Below are 18,891 nucleotides of genomic sequence, written 5' to 3'. Positions count from 1 at the left end.
TGATACCTTATTAAAATACCACACACAAATCTATTCCCTTATATTTCACGCCTTCCCTTGCTAGGAGCTCCTGGCATCTCATGTAGAAGCATGTTAGCTTCTTTTGTTTCATGAGATAACTAAATCAGGAGATGTTCTGAAGAGTGAGTAATGTCCAAGTTTGTTTCCAAATACTGCATTATGCATAGGCATTTTTGTTTGTTTGTTTATAAAGCAGACCCATGACTTTCTGAGACTATGATGAGTAGTTTTTTGTTTATGTAAAGCAGGAGCTTCCGCAGCTGTTTACAGATTAAATTCTGCAAAGTGCTGAATACCTAAAACCACACTGAAGACAGTGGGAATACACAAGTGAGAATATACACAAAATGAGGGGGAGTTTAAAGTAATTAAGTATATCGTAGCTTCCAACCTTTATACATTCTTATGCAGATGAGGAAAAGGATAAATTTTGTATGAACATGCCAACTTTTTTTTTTTTTAACATAAGATTTATGATGTAATAGACATTGAAAGGTATCAGAGGAATGCTTGAAGTCTTCACAACTACACATTCCTCTGAAGGAAATGAGGGAATCGTTGGGTTGTCTTGGCACTTATCTTCAATGGGCATTCATATTTTCTATGACATGGAGTTGCACCCCTTGCCTAGGATGGGAAACAGCAAATACTGTCTTTGTGGAAGTGTTAGATCCCCATTCTTGATCATGTTTCCCATGTTTCTCTCAGATAACTGTTCAGTTTCTCCTCACTCCTTTTCATTTTTTCTTAGCACTGTACAATTCACCTGCAGGTTTCCCCATTTTTGGATTTTTTGCACAGCACCATTTCAATATTCCATTTTAGTATTCCAGAGACTTGCTTTTTTTATTCCTGTTCAATATCTACTTCCAACGATGCAACGTATTTGTGGATTTGAACAGCTGATTCTAAGTAAATCATGTGCAGTAAATCTGCTCAGTGGAGGGGAGAGCCTCTTCAGAAGTCCTCAGCTGCTACTAGAGTACTACACAAATTTTCACTAGTTGACGTTCTTCTGTTCTTTTGTTCAGACTTGTAGTGGCCATATTCAGTCCTCACGATCCGTGTGATGATAACAGGCATGTTATTTGTACCTCTGATTTAAGCTGTCACAAGAAATACATATTTATTTGACAAACCACCCTTGGTGGTGATTGCAAGTGATTTGCAATATTCTTGCAGCTGAGCTTCTGATGTTTGTTTGCCAGAGATCATTAGAGACGTTTACTAAGATGGGGGTTTCTTTCATTTGTTAACGGGTCTTATTCTGAACTGTGGATCTTGTTCCAATGATGTCAGGCTCCACAGCGAAGGATGGCCAAGCCTCCTGTTGACAAAGTTACTTGATTTCCTTTTCTGCAAACTGTCCCCAGTGCTGTAAGCTAACTTTATGCAAAAGCTTTCTTTTCCCTAACCTAACTGAAGAATGTGAGAAAGGCGTGTCTTTTAAGAACAGGAAGAATTCCCTGTGTAATTGCCTGCTTGAACACTGGGGATTCTCTGCCCTTGTGTACAATTTAGCAAGTGGATTTTTGCTGGCGTCTATGCCTCGGTGCAGAATTCTCCCTGTCACCGGTATTCTTGGCTCAATGAAGAATTTTTAAATGGGAAATTCTCAGGCAAAACAGAAGAGAGTCTGTTCTGAATTTGCAGGCTCTAAAATACACAGCTCCCTGTGACTGGGAGATCCAGAAACGAAGGACCTGGATTTTCCTAGGTAAATTTTGCTTTGGGGCAGAGGAATAGGCAGGAAAACATGAGATGGCACGAAACCATGTGGGACTTGTGTCCCATGTCTTTGCACTCCAGATCACTGACGTAAGTTAGAGTCTGCCTTGGGATTGCTCTAAATCACCCTGTAACTATAGCATCCTAAATGATCTTCAGGGTCAGAGGAAAAAGAGTTTGACACCCTGTCAGTTGTGATGACACTTCTACTCCAAACAAAGAAAACTAGGAAGTGCTTGCTCTAATTTAGGATTTATTTTTGTGAAAATGATACTATAATCTCAATACATTTTGGAACTAATTTGTCTTTTTTAATTGACTTCATGAATTATTATGTCAGTAGATGCCACGAAATCCAGGTACAAGTTGGGTACTCAATTTCGGAAGTGAAACTGGAGAAGGCAAAAATTTCAGAATTATAGACTTCAGCATTTTTTAGATGCTGTAAAAGCTATTAAACTGAAAGTTTCACTCTGTACTATTAACCTTCATTAAAGAACAAGTTTACCTTTCATTGAGATTAACTTACAAAATTGTGTTATTTCTCTAGCAGTTATTTTAAAAAGTATATGTTAATTATCTCCGATTGTCTGAGTGAAACAACATAAAAGGTTTTAGTAAAGTACTCCACTATAACCCATAGTGAGAATACAGTAGGTTATTCAGCATCTATGTAATTGCGGGTTCTTACAAGAGACCACTGAAATAGTTTGCATTTTATAATTCCAAGGCAGACTAACACTGTAACAGTGGTTTATGCTATAATATTATGTTAGCTCCAGATTTCCTGAAGCATACAAAACAAGACAAGAAAATTCCTTTTTTCTAGGCCACAGGTAACTGGAAATACAGAGGCAGCTTTGATCTCCTGTTTATCTGAAGCTTTGTCCTTCTGAAAATGTGGAAGTGTCTTAGAAAGTTCAGCTAAGCAGGATTTCTATCTATTGTTTTGGGGCATCTGGAACTAGTGGGGAATACAGTGCTTTCCCAGCTTAACATTTTGTTTTTCCATTGCACCCTGAAGCTACACAGTGCACTGCCAAGAGAAAACTAATTCAGCAGTATAAATTAAAAATAGGATTCTCGTGACACAAACTGCATAAATATGTTTTACTTGTATAATGATTTTGCAGCAGTGATATGTCTCTGTTATGAAATCTTCCCAAATTGTGCGATATTTCTCACACGGCCAGTAGGCAGAGGCAAGCAGAAATAAAATGATTAAAATTCTTACTGAAAAATGAATCAGTAATTTTTTTAGGGGAAGGTGTTGCCAACCATTTCTTTGTAATACCCAATTATCTTTGGTTTATTTTTTCTTTAGAACAAACATAAGTAGATATTTTCAAGTATGACTTCAACAGTGTAAAAATCAGAACAGTAGGAAGACTGTAATTTTGAAAAGTTTCACAGATTCACATCGTCCTTCTGCAAGGGTCATAACAATCTTCTCAGTAACACTCCACTACCACAAATGCAGCTGAAAACAAGTACTTAAACTATACTTTAAATAAGACTCTGCAGCAAGTGTTGGCTTTTCCTTACTATCTGACAGAGGGGTGGTGTCTTCAATAAAAGTCTTATCGGCCCCAAAGCACCAAGGGCAGCAACTACCAAGTTGTTCAAATTCAGACCTCTAGCCTTCCAGAGAGCATTAGGACAGAATAATCAGCTTTCGGGAATCCAGAATAGTATGAGTGGCTGTTAGCAATCTATCCTCAGATAAGGCCCAGCAGTTACAGCAGTTAATTACCACTACATAACTACTAAGTTGTTAGTAAAACTTGGTTATTAGAAAGACCAGCAGTCAAAAGTCATTGAAAAAGGTCTAAGAGCCAGACCATCTAAGGAGATAAGGGATCCAAGACAATAAACCATCAGTTGAAGGAAGAAATGAATTAAAATTACTCTAAACATGTTTCTTTACCAAAATGGACTTAAAATGAGGCACAAAGATATGAAGTTAGTGAAGAAAAGATGCAGACCTAACATACGCATTTATAAGCAGATAATCACATGATCTAGGATTCTACCCAGTTAATCAGGCCTCAGCCTTGTACGGAGGTCTGAATAACAGCACGCGCTTCTCATACGCAGTCCTGCAGTTGTGCCTAAGAGTCTGCCTAAGCTTAAACGATTGTTAAACTAAATGTCTAGGGGCCTTCAAAATAACTTCTTCAAAAACAAATAAAACAGGGCCTACCAGCCACCTGAGCTTTTTCTCAGCTCCATTTAGTTGAAGTTATCCTTTTAAGATAGCTATTATCACCTCCGAAATGGATCTACTCAGCACTTAGCCCTGGCCTGACAAATCACTTGGGTCCAACTTCCACTTATTTCTCCCGCCGAACAAAACGACAGGGGCAACTTCGGAGCAGTTTCTCTTAGTTTGCCAGTTTGTCGTATGGACACCCTAGTTCTCTATCCTAGTAAAGCTTGAATAAGAAAATGATCGTTCATAATAAAGAACTCTAAAATATAGTGGGTTGGGTAAACTACTGATAAGAAGTCTGATAAAATTACTCCATCTCCCAGATAGTTGAGAAAAGAATAACAAGTACATGGGGAAGAGTATGTGTTCTTTCTACAAACATCACTTATTATCAGGACATAATGTATTTTGTCTGTTATACACAGATGGTAATATGACAACAACAGTGAATCAGGGATGGGAAGAGTTAAGTTTGGGGCATTCTTCACCGGGTTTGTTCATGCCTGTCTGTCACCACCCTGGTCCCTTGCCCTGACACCAAAACCAGGGGCAGAAGGCCCTTAACTATGCTGGGAAGAAAACCCTCCTGACTCTATGGAAGAAAATTAAAAAAAAAAAACCCAAACCCCACACCCAAACCAGGGAGACTGTTCCAAGTGCTCCAATCATAGGGCGAAAAAAATAAAGTGGTCTAACTATCCTAACTTCTCGTGAAGCCATCAAAGCTGAATATCTACAAAATCAGGCCCTACAGAGTAGGAGGAGTAATTTCATCAAAAGATACTGACCTGAATCCTTACCCTATGGGATACTAAATAGCTCCTGACTTTCCAGCTCTTCTCGACTGCTGCAAGAGTTAAGTGCTCTCCCTAGCTCAAAAGGTCTCAAAAATCCAGAGAATTTAGCAAACAATGAATGAAAAGAGACCTGCAGCTAACTGAACAAGTTCACGCATCAGAAGGCAATCATTACATTGTCTATTACTAGCAGGTGGTTAACCATGAATTTTTATTACTTGACAGCTCCAAAACTACTTTGATTCCTTTGTAGGTGACCAGTGTTCTTTCTTAATAGCTATTAAAAGTTATTGATACCAACCCAATGTCCACCACAGTTTCGTTTCATAGCAAACAGACTAAATCAGGCATCTGTTGACCTTGATAGATCAGCCACATGAAATTCTTGTATTTAATACTCATTCTGATTAATCTTGATTTCTTGCCTTAGAAATTTTGTTTGAATTATGCTGGTGATCGACACGGAGACAGTGCCTACTCATATGCAAACAAAAATGTAATATCTACAGTCCTGATACTGTTAACAGCGCTGAGGATTCACACTTACCAAAACCACTACAGTCTGAAAAAGGCCTATGTGTCTGACTATACAAATTAGTCTCCAAAACTGCAACTTATTAGGGAAGATGCTTACCTTACCATTTTACTCCTCTTCCCCACCTGCTATTCATTGCTTTATGTCTTGATCCACACGGGTACTTGCACATACCTGATTTTGTAGCATTTTTCACGACAGCAGCGTGTGTGGCATGAGTTTCCAGGGCCATGGTCTTAAGCAGGAACAACTCCTCCTTTGCCGAGTCAACTCATAGCGAGCAGTGGAGAAATTAGAACAGTAATCTGTGAAGTAGCTATGCTTGAAACAGGTGGATCAAATGACAGATGTCCAACACCAAACCCCTCTGTATTATTCAAAATAATCACACATTTTCATGAAATGCCTAACAGCAGCAGTTCCCCAACCCTCTAGACTACAGGTTGACCGCAGTCAACCCTGAAAATGTACTGTGGACTACCATGTGTCCATGTTACCTTTTTTTTAAAAGTGTAAAATTTACCATATTGTTAGAGTTCTGTAGTTCAGCACCTCATGGCTATGTAAACTCTATTTACAAACTCTAGCTCTGTGCGTTGAAGTAAGAGAAGGCTTCTTCACACGGTATTTTTCTGGAAAGTAGGGTTTGTGCTGGCTTTATTTTCTTCAATATAAACTAAATGGAGTGGATTAATACATGAAGAAAAATACAATTGGCTGAAGGCAAAACATCAGAATATTAAAGTGAATGCCTAAGAAAATTACTAAAATAACCTGCAAGATAAAGCTTGTTTTGTCACCATGAACGACAGGTTCTCTGACATACAGGACACCAGGGACTAGCTCCAAGATTTTTCATGCTTTAAGCAAATGGGCAAATAGTCATCTTTCCATTCGCTAACCACGCTACTGCATTTTTAGGCTTTGCTATTTTTTGGCTCCCGCAGCAATGTTAGGAACATCCCCACCTGCAATAGAGTTAATAAAACAGGCAAGGACTCTGCTCATTCTGATGCACACGCTTAATTGTACAGAGATGAGAACAGCCTGGGACTGTTACCCATCAGCGGGATCAGTGGAATCGCTTATGTCTGTACAATTAAGAGAGCCTTATGCAGATTTTGAGGCTTTTTTTAGGCACGCTTTTGCTCAAAATCATTAATAATATTGTAGAACCATATAAATATGGAAAGAAGAGAGATGATTATAAAACAGAAGCTTGGGGGGGGGCGGGGGAAGAGCCTTCCTGACAAGCCATCTCTCACTTTTTATTTTTTTTTTCCCCTTTTAATTTTAAATAAAGCTGTCTGTGAATTTGAGCCTAGGGAGACCTTCATTAAAATCAATTAATCAGTCAGCCTCTCTGCTGAATAGCTTTCCGGAGACAAAAAGTCAAAATGGGGTGTGGGAGCGAGGCGTGCACAACTCCTGCTAACTCTCCGCGCAGGGCCGCAGCCTCGCACCCCCGCCCCGCGGCAGCGGGCACGCCGGCGGCACCCGGGCGAAGGCGGCAAGGATCCGGCCCGGGGGCCGTACCCGGCTGCCGGGGGGGCCCGGAGCCCACGGGGCGGCGGGGAGACCCCGCTGCCCCCGAGGCCTGGCTGGCCGCAGGGCACGCAGGTGCCCTGGGCCTCCGGCTCTCGCCACCGGGCAGGTGAGGGCTGGCTTTGGCGGCCTGGGCTCCCCTCAGGGAAGAAGCGACCGCCCCGCCGTTTAGCGACCTCGGCGAGGGCTGCTTGTTCCCCCCCCCCCCCCCATCTGCGGCGGGGGTGGCGGCTGCCTTAGGAGCCGGCTCCCGGCGGCCAGGGGAGCCCCCCGGGGCGGGCGCCGCCTCCCCGGCCCCAGCACCTACCCTGGGAGTAGCCCCCCTGGCCCCGCCGGCCGCTACGGCAGCCCCCGGCCCCGCCGGCGCCTGCGAGAGGCTGAGGGGGAAAGTTAGCGGCGGGGCGCGCCCTCCTCCCCTCCCCACCCCCGCTCGGGGCCGGCCGGCAGCTTCCGCCGCCCCCGCAGCGAGGAGGCGCGGGTGTCCCCCGGCGGCGGCGGGCGGCCCGGGTGCCCTGCTCCTCCCGCTGCCGGCGGCCGCCGCCGGGGCAGCACAGCTGTTACAGAGCCGCGCTGGTCCCTCCTCCCAGCTGCGGCTGCCTCATCTCCCCCCACCCAGCCCGTCCCTCCCCTCCGCCGCTCCCGACGCTGCCGCTGCCGCCGCCGCCGCCACCTCCTCCTCCTCCCCACCCCCACCCACCCGCTCGCTCTCTCGCTCCCCATCGCTCGCTCTCTCCGTCCCGTTCCCCCCTGCCCCCGCCTCTCCCCGCCCTGCCGCCGCCGGCCCTGGCAGAGCAGGCACCGCAGGGGGATCTCGATGTAACACCATGACAGGCATCGCCGCCGCCTCCTTCTTCTCCAACGCCTGCAGGTTCGGGGGCTGCGGGCTCCACTTCCCAACCCTGGCAGAGCTCATCGAGCACATCGAGGACAACCACATCGGTGAGTGCCCCGCGGGGCCGGGCCAGGGGCCGCGGCCGGGGCAGGGCAGGGCAGGGCGGGGGGCGGGGGCGCCCCGCGGCGGCGGGCGCGGGGGGCGTGGGGGCCGCGTGTGCGGCGGCGGCGGCGGGGGGGGGGGGGGCACAAGGTGCAGCGGGAGCCGGGGCGCGGCGGCGGCCGCCGCCGGGGGAAGGGAGGTCGGCGGCGGGCGAGGAGTGGCAGGAGGGGTCTTGCGGGCGACGTGGAGGGCTCCTCGGGGAGGCGGCGTGCGGTGCGGCGGCGGCATGGGTGGGTGCGGGGGAGGCGTGCAGCCCGCCGGCCCTGGCGAGGGGGAGTTAGTTTGCATTGGCAGCAGGGAGCGCAGAAGCCCGGAGGAGGCGGTGGAGGAGGGAGGAGGACGCGCACAGCACGCCGCCGGCTGCTTCCGCCCCGGCTCTGGCTGTCAGGGCTCCCGGGAGGGAGGGAGGGAGCCGCCGCCGCGGCAGCCATTCCGCTTCCTCCTCCTCCTCCTCCTCCTCCCGCCGCCGCCGCCACTGCGTCCTGTCAGCGCCGTTGCTAGGTGTGGTGGGGAGGACGGGTCGCGCTCCGGCCGCACCGGCCGCCGCAGCGCGGGAGGCGCCTCTCGGCGGAGGGACGGCGTGAGGGAGGCCGGGGCCGGCGGCGCGGTGGGCGTGGAGGGAGGGCCCGGCGGCGGGCGGGCGGGAGGCCAGGCGGCGGGGCGGCCGGCGGCCCGCGCCGCCGGTGCAGCCCCCCCCCCCCCCCCCCCCGGGGCCGGGCGGGCGGGAGGCGGCGGCGGCCGCGCCGGGACCCGCTACCGTTAGCCGCGGAGCCCGGGCCAGGCCGCGGAGGGCGGGTCGGGCAGCGCCGCGCTGGATCATCACCTGTAGGCTCCCCCCGCGCCGCGCCGCCGCGGCCGCTGCCCCCCGCTCCCCTCAGCCGCCCGTCCCGCCAGGGGCGCGGGGGCGGGGAGGCCGCGGGGCCTGCGGGCGGCGGGGCGATGACTCGTCAGTGCCTTCCCGGCGAGGGCGCCTCATGGGCGGCGGGCGGGAGCGTGCGCAGGGGCCGCCGGGGCCGCCCCTCGGCAGCGCGGCGACGCCCAGGGAGGAGGGGGCGGCGCGGCTCCCGGCCGGCCGCGGGCGCCGGCTCGCCTTCCCTCTCCCCCTCCTCCGGCGGGACCGGCCTGCCCGCGGCCGGCCGGGCCTGAGGCGTGTGCCGGCGCGGAGGGGCTGCCGGCCGGCAGCGCGCCGCCCGCCCCGGCTTCTGGCGAAGCATCGCGTCCCAGCCGGGCATGGCGCTGCCGCTGGGCCGCCGCCGCCCCGCACCTTGGCTCGTCGGCCTCGGCAGGTGTGCTGCCTCGGCTTCTAGGCTGCTTCCCCTCGGCAACTTCTCGACTTTCTCTTCGCGCTAATAAAATACAGCGCTTAAGCTGTCAAAACCTGCGGTAGTTCTTTGAAGCGGACCAAGTTTTAAAATCGGGGGGAGAAGTACAGAAGTTTGAGGTACCCGGGGAGCGGACACTCCCGTGTTTCGCTAGAAGTATGAAGAAACAACACGCTGCTACAAAACAATGAAGCTAGCGTGCATTTCAGTTTATTAAGTTTTAATAGGTAGGTCCGGATACCTGAAAAAAATCACTGAAGCTTAAATTGCGAGTGTAACGTTATATTAATGTAATGTTATAGGTCAGCGAGATGAAAGGTGTGGTTCTCGTAATTATCACGATGCCTAGTGTGAAGTAACAAAACCACATACCGCAAAACTCTGTAATTTATGACTCGACATGGTTCAAGTATACTGTTGCGATATTGTTGGGGTTTTTTTGAATCTCAGAGTCTTTGCTTTTCCTACACCGTGCATCACATTACAGCAGAAAAGCTTAGGGGAAACAGTTTCCCAAAATGAAAGTTCCTAAGTCATCTTGTGTGTCCCTCAAGTGGATTATCAGCCCCTGTGTGCCACAGCCCACAGGGTGTCAGAAAAGATACAGTCCGGCCCGTGTGTTCTGTGTGTTGCTGTTTAATCCCCAATCAGCAGTTGTGAGACTTCTCTGCAAAGAGGAGACCCGTATGCTGAAATACTGTAATTTCTTAATAACTGTATATTTAATTCTGTAGCCAGTATTCATTTCTTTTTTCTTATCTCAAAGTATTACAGATTGAACACACACATACATTTAATTGAGCGTGTCATTTGCCAAGACTTACAGGACACAACTGAAACTTTGCACAATGTCACACATGCAGCTGATTGAGTACAAACTGGTGGAGAATGACGTAAGGTTGCTCATGCTTCATCTTTAATGGTTCATCTCGGCGTCATGGCAGGTTAAAGTTGACCTGTTTGAATACAAGATGCGGGTATCTCATGTTACTCACCAATATCAAGCACTGTAAAAATCAGTAGGGAGTTGCAGCGGGGACACCAAGTACGGATCCCACATGTCGCATGGAGGCTCAGCTTTACAATTTGGTGCATGTGAGGGGCTGCTGGCGCAGCCTGAAGGATGAGAATCTATGAAAACTCACCAGATAAGCGCTCAGCCAAAAGATGATTAACCTTTCTGAAGGCAGCCGGGAAAAAAAGGAGTAAGCATCTGAATAGGAGCTTATGTTGGAATTACTTTCTCAGTAAGTCTGATGCAAACAGCGTCCAATTTTTGCTGTCATACAGGGCTAGAAATGTGTGCTGAAATTTGTTGCTTTAAAAATTGACTGTAGTTTTTGGTACATAGAGCAAAGAGTAACATGCCATATAAAAAATACATTGCTTTGGACATTCTGTGTGTGCTGCAGGAATAAAGAAAACTTGATTGAGTTATATTCCATTATTAGTTTAAACTGAAGTGGGCGATTGCTAGGCGGACGGTATTACAGCATAGATAACAAACTTGATGCTGCAAACAGCTCTGTGTGGGGAGGCGTGTATGGCACGGGCTCTTGATGGTCTGGCTGCTGCAGTGCTGCTGCTCTGCCACATTTCATGGGATGGGTTAATAATCGCTCACATCACCAGTGGGGTGCTGGTAAGAATTTGGTTGGTTTTCAGAGCTGTATCGCATTACTTGAATAAGTAGCAGTGCAGGTAACTTGGAAGAGTTGTGCCCATTGGATAAAATATTAAACACTGAGGTGGTGCTATGTGCCCATCAGCGTATCAGCTGCTTTCTGGGTTTTGCATTTATGTATTGAAGACTTGTGAAGAGTTAGGCTAGCTCGGGAGCACTGCTCTGGGGTTTTTCATAGGGACCAACTGGTGTCCTCTGCAACGAGACTGCATTCTGCAGGAGGAACTCTCTAAGTCTGTAGCAATACTATCAAACTGTATTCACGTTTTCTGTGGCTCACAGCTGAAAATAGACATTGATTTAGAACTGCTGATTACTAAATGCTTCTTTGTGAGCTTCTTCTACCAGCATGTTGTCCAAGCAACCTGAAGTGCTGTTACCTTCTCTCCAAGTGTGCCAAGAAGGGGGGCTTTTAGTCTGCCTTGCTAGGCCATCTCCCTGCCTCTTGGTTTTGGCTGCTCTGATCCCTTGCAGGTAGTTCGGTTGACTTTTCTGATGTCTGTAGTTTGGGAGCAAAAGGCCTAATTTACTGCTATTCGCCAGATTCACATTGTAGAATGGAATGGACTTAATCCAGTCAATTCCCCAGACTACTGTCAAGAGAGGAGGGGAAAAAAAACCCAACACCAACCCCCAAAACCCACCCAACCCAAACTGTTGAGTATTAGCTGTGGCAACGTGGCAAATTTTACTGCATTTCTGTAGTCCTGGCAGTGTCTTCAGCTGTGATGTTAGGAACTGCACCTCTGGTTCCACAGAGTCTTTCTGAAACTACATTTAAGTCTTAACTTGGTATAAGTAATCTTCTGGGGCATTTTCAGCTGTTCATAGAAGTCCAGAGAATCACACGCTTTGGTTTCTGTTTTTTTTGGGGGGGGGGGCTTTCCCCCATCCCCATGATTTGATTCTTCCTCAATCTACACATAGTTGAACTGCATCCTTTAGAGTGGGAGGGGTCAAGTAGCTCCTTAAAGCTAGTTGCTAATACAAAGTTTACTCTGATGCTGAAGAGCCAATATTTAAACTGAATCTCTTAATCAGATTTTGACAACATCAATGTATTTTAATTTTTGCTTTGTATTTATAGTCAAAGAATATTTTTAATCACATGTGCGGATGAGGTGGTTGCTTGTATGAGCCACTATGCGTTCACTTGGTTCCTGATGAGTACTGGCATGCCGTATGCACCTGTGTAGCTGTATGGCTGATTTGAACAGTCCTGCTTCTCTGAGACTCATCGAGCATTGAGGGAATGGATGTGAGGGAAATGAGCGTCTGAACATATAGTGGTGCGCCCAAAGAGGTGGAAGAGTGGATAGGAAGAGATACAAAAGATGTCTGAAGACCCTCTTACCTTAGTGGAAGCAGAGTTTGTTAATTGTATTGCACTGAAACTGCTAGAAGAATTTGAAGGGGAAAAAACAACCCAACCCATCTGCTTATAAGTAATTACACAAACTAAGATGATCTACTGTCGCTGAACATTTCATGATAACTTTGTAAGAAGTCCCAGTGTTGGATAGCTTCCAGCGAGGTATTTGTGTAGTATTGCTGTCAGAACTGGGAGCTATGATGCTTCTCATCAAAGTTGACCGATTCCCGAATATTAGAATGGGTCCTGCAACAGAACAGTGCTTGCTGTGGCAGCAGAGGCACCTGCTTTCCTAAGTGATAGGATCAGCAGGAAAAATAAAACTTCTTCTATAAAAGAAGAGTTGCAGAAGACAGACCAAAATCTTACATATAAAATACTACCCATCTGGAAAGTTCAGGTTTTATGGACGGGGAAAGAGGCTTCTGAAATTCTGTGTCTGGTGACATCTGCTACCTTCAGCAACTTCAGATCTTACTTAATATTAGGCAGTCAGGGGGCCAGATCCTACAGCAAAGAGCTCGAGTGGTTTAATAACCCATTGGCTGAATGCATGCAGCTTGCTTAAAGTTGGCCCCTTCAACGTTTTCTCAGAAATGCTAATAACAGTTGTGCTGTGTCCTCACTTTGATAGTAAAAGGTGTTGAATTACAAGCTGGTTGTGAGCACATGCAAAAATGGCATTCAGTGTTGCTAAAATGTGTGCTTCACTCCCCTCTCCCGTGTTGCCCAAACTTCCACCAGCGTGTCGGGTAGAGTGCAGTATGACATCGGTGACAGCTTCTATATTGGAGCCCACACTATGTTGTGTAAAACAAGCATAAAAAGATGCAAACCTCTTATGTTGCTAAAGTTGAGGATGAGGGGCTGCACACCAGCATTTATGGAAGGCCTAGCAAACTTAAGTCTGTATGAAAGATTTTGTTCGCCTAAACCTGAGCTCTTCAGAAGAGTGTGAACATCGTTTAAGTGGTTACCGTCATGTAACTCTCTTTTAGCATTTGCTCAGTGTGTAATTTAGTGCTTGGAGTTTAGACTGGCTGTTTTGAAGAGGTGGTAGGTCTTAACCCAAGGCTTTTTACACTGAGAGTGATGTGGCAACTAGATATATGGGATGCTTGTTTCCGTGTCTGGAAATCGGAGGACAGACCTGTGCTTAGTTGCCAGCAATGCGCATGAATGTGTGGCCTTGCAAAATGAATGAACAATTATGTGTATTTACCTCAGCAGTAGTACTAATTATTGTTTGTGGAAAGCAGCTTTCTATGTTTATGGATACATTTATCTTAAATTCATTCTCTGCGCAGTACTTCTGTAGCTGTAATTTTTGTTATTTATTGAAAATGCATTTCACAGTGATGTGGAAGGATGTATGTTCCAAGGATGCTGGTTATTCGCTTTGCAAGTTGGTGTGGTGAGGAAGGCTCTTCTGTTTCAGGAAGGCTTTTCTATCGAATAGAGTCTTTTCTGACTAACAGTTCTAATCAGCACATTTTTCCCCACTTGTAATCTTGAGCAGAGCAGGTTTTTGGATTATTTTCCAGTTCCAAGTCTGGTTTCCTTTGCTCTTTGGGTTTGAATTTAAATTGTGATAAAATGTAAGTGCAACACTTGTAACAAATTCTAGGTTATACTGATCGTATGGAGGTAAATCGAATTGCCATCAAACTTTAACTAAAATGTGATTTTTGATACCTTTGTGACGTGAAATTTGTTCTTGTTCTGAGGTTATCAAGCACATCAAGGCCAAGGCATAAAGTATTTTAATGGTATAAAGCTTGAGTGATATATTTTCTAGGAAGAAAGGGCCAAAAACAAACATCTGTGAACGTGCTGCAAACTGATTTTTCCTTTTTAAGATTGAAGGCCTCACATAAAGCCGATAGGGATCTTTCCTTTTTCCTCTGGCAGCCTGAGTGGCTTTGGGTGAGACCCGTTGCCGGGCTGCGTCCCTACCATTGGCAGGGATTGCTCCTCTTGTATGCCAACAGATCTATGCAAATATGAGTCAGAAAATGAAAAACTGAAGAAACATCAGGTAACTTGTAGCAGTAGTGTTGTACTTCACTAGTGTCGGGCATACTTACCTTTGGGGGGAAATTTATAGTGATTATCATGTCTACTCTTCAGAGCGTGAGAGGATGTTTTCGTAGCTAACCTGCAGTCCCTACAAGAATTGTAAAATAATCAGATGGCTGCCAGTGAAATTATCTTTTTTTCACTTCATCATTTCTTGGGGAATGTGAAAAGACCAGGAATCGTATAATAAAAAATAATTAGAGGAAGAGGTGATGCGAGAACATGAAGAAACATATCTGTTCAATCTGGAGACAGTCTTACCTACCATTTCTTCCTCTTATATAAGATAATGTAGATACAAACAAGTAAACAGAAATATTTTGTGTCAAGCTGCAGAATACTTTAATGGAAAAGAAATAAGCACTGGAGGCCAGCTGCTTCCAGTGTACTCTTTATGTTGCTCCTGCATGTGCTTTTTTTTTTCTTTATTTATAATTCTTTTTCTTAAATAAGCTGTGTTTCACTGAGAACTAATTTTATTTGTCTCTATTAAGCACCAGTAATTCAAAATTTGGATGATAAACATCTAAGTAAATAGCAGCTATATACACTTTGAGAAATGCAGAGACAAAGATTTTAGTGTTAATTTGAAATGGCGGCAATTAGAGAATTGATTTGATAAATCAGCTGTGCTTAACAAAACAAAAAAAAGAAGTCCTTGGTTTTAAGGGACTGTCTCAGTGAATAATTTCACAAGTAAAATTAAACAACCAATTCCTGTTACTCAGTGTCTAATTCTATCTTGAGACTTTTGGAAATGCTTTGGGGGAGTACATATGGTTTATTACACTTTTCTTTAGTTACAAGAGGCTGGAGCAATATTCTGATCTGTAGAATAGAAGAAATATTCCAGTTTATGGTTTAATGATTTTTCTTTGCTATTAATATTTGCGTTTTTCACCCTGAATTCTTAGGAGGCACCTTCTTAATTTTGTGCCGTGATAAACAAGGGGAATGGATTGCTTCACCAGAGATGCTGATGACACTGCAGTGCTGTTTGTGTCTCTGATGAGTGCCCAGGATGGAGTACATTACTACTTTGCAGTTTCATTTAAGATCCTGTAATTCATTAAAGAATGAATTGACTTAAATACAGGTGTTAGTTATATCTTTTTAATGTTCCATCTTGTGTTACGAAGGATGGACTAGACATTGAAAAAGAAATTTACCAGTTTAAGGGAAAAAAGAGTGGTATTTTGAAGCCAAGCCAGTCAGTTCTTTGTGGCCAAAAGGATTAGAATTTATTTGTGAATGAATTGTGAAACATTTCTTCTGATTTTGAGAAAGATTTCACTGTGTGCTCATAGAGGCCATCTCATTTTTTTAAGAGTTTTTTGTGAAAAGCTGAGCACTTTCATTTTGAAATGTTGACATTGCTGAAACTGCTCCAACAAAATGTTTTTTTAAATTAGGAAATATTTGGACACTTCTGATATTCCTCCTCCCTTTTTATGCCCCCCCCTCTCCCTCCCCCCCCCCCCCCCCCCCCCCAACTACTTTGTCAAACTTGAGTAAGCTGCAAACGTTTCTGTTCCTTCTGGAAATTCATTTTTTTCCCAACATATTTTGACAGATGGTAAATATTCATTGAACAAAAATAGAACTGCTGAATATCTGAGTATGCCGTAGAAAGGAGAAATACATGTGAAGTATCACTTATTTCTTTAGCAGTGTGTAATGTAGTCACCATCTTAATTTCTGGGAATTATCCCAATAGAAGCAAGTGGAGCTGTAACTCGGAAACTGGGAGGTAGTACATTAAGATGGAAGAGGTCCAATTTCAGTGCTATACGAGATTGGCATGGGTACATGAATGTGAACTCAGCCCCTTATGTGGTAGATGGCGGTGGCATTCAGTGAAGAAATCAACACCATGTCATTATTTCAGTCATTTATTTTGATGCAGTCCTGCTGTGTATCTTCATCAGAGAGTGTGTGTGTGTTAGTGTTATGGGAGTGACCTCAAAATTCATTTAAAGGCTTCATGTAGACTTCAGATGCTTGCCTGCTTGCAGGTGAAAGCTGCATACCAAATTACTGAGCTCTACCCTTGCTTCCTTTGTCTTCAAATCAAAGGGCTGACATTGATCCAAGTAACTTTGGTGACAAACTTGGAGGCAAACCCTGGAAGTCTACATGGTTTTCTAGCAGTCTGTTGGAGAAGTGTTGCGACTTCTCTAACTTGCTGTTGAGTAGAGGAGTGTCTGCTACCTCGCAGGCATCATGGATGGTTGTACTGGGTTAACTGGGTGATGTCAGAGTTGTTAAGGTCCCAGTTTTGATGCAAAAAATAACAGTGAACTGCTCATATACCTGCCTCTTTTTCAGTTTGGGGCCAGGGAGATTTTCTTCCTGTTTCTCCTGTTAAGCTCTTGGGATGCATGCAGAGCCTTCCTATTGAGGCATCAGGTCTTCATTATCTGAACATTTTTTGTGCATAGAGGGAGAGGAAAGGTAAGGGGAATTCTAAGCGAAATCCCAAATAACTGCTTTTCCCTGTAAATTTGTTTGGACTGTATTGCAGGAGCTTCCCGACTGACTTAATGAGTATGCTAATGTGAAAAAGATGGATTTGTAGAAGGGGAGTGAAAAATCTCCACAGCTGCAACAGCACAGAAAGCGGAAGAGGCTCAGGGAGTATGCTGCTTTGCACTCTGGGGCTGGGGTTATTCATCCAAATGCAGAGTACCATGGATGTGGCAGGGTGGACCAGCTTCACTGACAGTAACAAATTCACTAAAAATTGCTTAGAACTACTATGATCTTTGGAGGGAAAAGGAAAGCTAAAAGGTGTTTAAAATAAAATCCCATGGTTGCACAGCCTTCCAGGGAGGACCTAGGATGATCTGGGGTCCTCTGCTGTAGTTATAAGTGCTCTATGTTCCTGGGAAGACACGGGGCAAGGTAGTGGTGTGGTTGTGGAGGGTGGGAAGATAATGTTACGTGGGTTTTTTTGTACACACTTTCACAGGACTCTACTAGGGAGTCTTCCTTTTCCCAGGCTCAGTGTAAGCCCTTGTTATGCTTCAGAGAGGCTTTCTAGCTGTGCTGTAGGACTCTTTCCACACAGTCCTAGCATTGGTAATAATTGCATTTTCCTTACACCTCAGAAAATCTCTTAAATTGACTGAATACTTCTGAACTATGTAAATGCTCTTATAGGTGGGAAATGCTGACACTGTAGCTGTATCAGTCCTCATGCTTTATCTTCAGCAGCCATACTTAACAGTGGTTCCAGATTTTGGTGTCTGTCCTAGGGCAGCTATCCAGAGAGTTAGCTGCTTGTACCTAACGTCTTGTTCTTGTTTCAGCTATCCAGAATAACCCCCTTCTCACTGGCAAGTTTTTTGTGAGATTGTGAAGAGCCTGTCTTCAGAACAGAGCAAATACCCCATCTTTGCTGACAGTTACCTTGGGGCAATTACCCAGGGCTCTCCTTAGACCAGATTCAGTGGGGAGATAAAGTCTCTGTTGGACACCATGATCTGGAGCATAGTTATATGCCAGGGAGTTTTAGTGGCTTGCTCAGCCTGCTTCCAGAGCCAGGGTAAATATCAAGAGCTTGTTCAGGTATGCGACAATAACTGGGTGCCCAGGATGGGGAAAAGGTATTTGTTGCTCTTACCTTCTGTGGATATTTTTTGTTGCATTCTTGTATTTTAGTATTAAGTGTTTGGATTTTCATTTAAAAAAAAAAAAAAAATCACCTTTGAACAGCCTTTACCTGATGAATTTCAGTTCTGTGGCAGTTTTCATATCTCTGAATTAGAAATCATTGTGAAAGAGATGGGTGAGAAATTCTGTATCTTCTCTTGCTATACCTGAACTGTATGTATAGCCTCAAATGCGTTTCAAATATTGAAACAAATATAACAAAAATGAAGAGTACTTTGTAAGCTTAATCAATGTTCTGGAGACATACTGGGTTAATTGATAGCTGCATTTTTTTCCTCAATAGTGACCTGACTTTTACTTACTTTCTTTTTTAAGTAAAAAGTGCAGTTCCTGTAGCAGTATCACCCTAATTCTACGTTATTCTACTGACCTCTGATATGTGCTGGGTGTACAGCTAGTGACCCCTTCTGTTCTTGCAAACAGCACAGTGCGCCAGCCACAGGATTGCTTACTACCAGCAAGTACTCTGGAAACGGAGGAATCCCTTTTCCCTGACCCTGCCTATATGGAAGCCATAGAGTTTGCATTTGGAAACCAAATCCCTTTCCCCTGCCCACCCACCCCCCCCCCAACCCCTTAATATTGGAAAAGAGTGGCCTTTTGCCTGCAGTGGTGTAAGTGGCTGCTAAAAATACTTGGTACCTCATGAATTCAAGACTGAGCCCAAACACATAATTTTGCAATTGCTTGTTCTGTAGTAGCAGGTGTGCATAAATATTGAAGGCGTGTTGGTATTTGTTTATAACCTCTAGTGGTGTTGTGTGGCTAATACCATGGCATGGAATTGAGCGTACAGTTTTCTAGAAAGTATTGTTAACTTATGTGGTGTAGTAATTTAAAATTTATTGTACAGTCATTGTATGCCATTAGACTCGTTATATCGATAATTAGGAACACTAATTCACGCTGATCTTTCTGCATGTGTAA

The 18,891-nt window shown here is 45.3% G+C and overlaps 1 protein-coding gene across 1 annotated transcript in view; it reads left to right on the top strand.

Annotated features, from left to right (window-relative positions):
* The first annotated feature begins 7,662 nt into the window (after positions 1–7,662).
* The window catches only part of JAZF1 (JAZF zinc finger 1), a 201,210-nt gene continuing 189,981 nt past the window's right edge, over positions 7,663–18,891 (top strand). Inside the window, exon 1 of the mRNA XM_075706310.1 lies at positions 7,663–7,777. Coding sequence (XP_075562425.1) covers positions 7,663–7,777 — 115 coding nt within the window. The remainder of the gene's footprint in view (positions 7,778–18,891) is intronic.

The sequence above is a fragment of the Pelecanus crispus genome, chromosome 2, assembly GCF_030463565.1.
Source record: "Pelecanus crispus isolate bPelCri1 chromosome 2, bPelCri1.pri, whole genome shotgun sequence".
In the NCBI taxonomy this organism is placed as follows: Eukaryota; Metazoa; Chordata; class Aves; order Pelecaniformes; family Pelecanidae; genus Pelecanus; species Pelecanus crispus.
The sequence above is the reverse complement of the archived record's forward strand: the minus strand, read 5'-3'. Positions and strand labels throughout refer to the sequence as shown.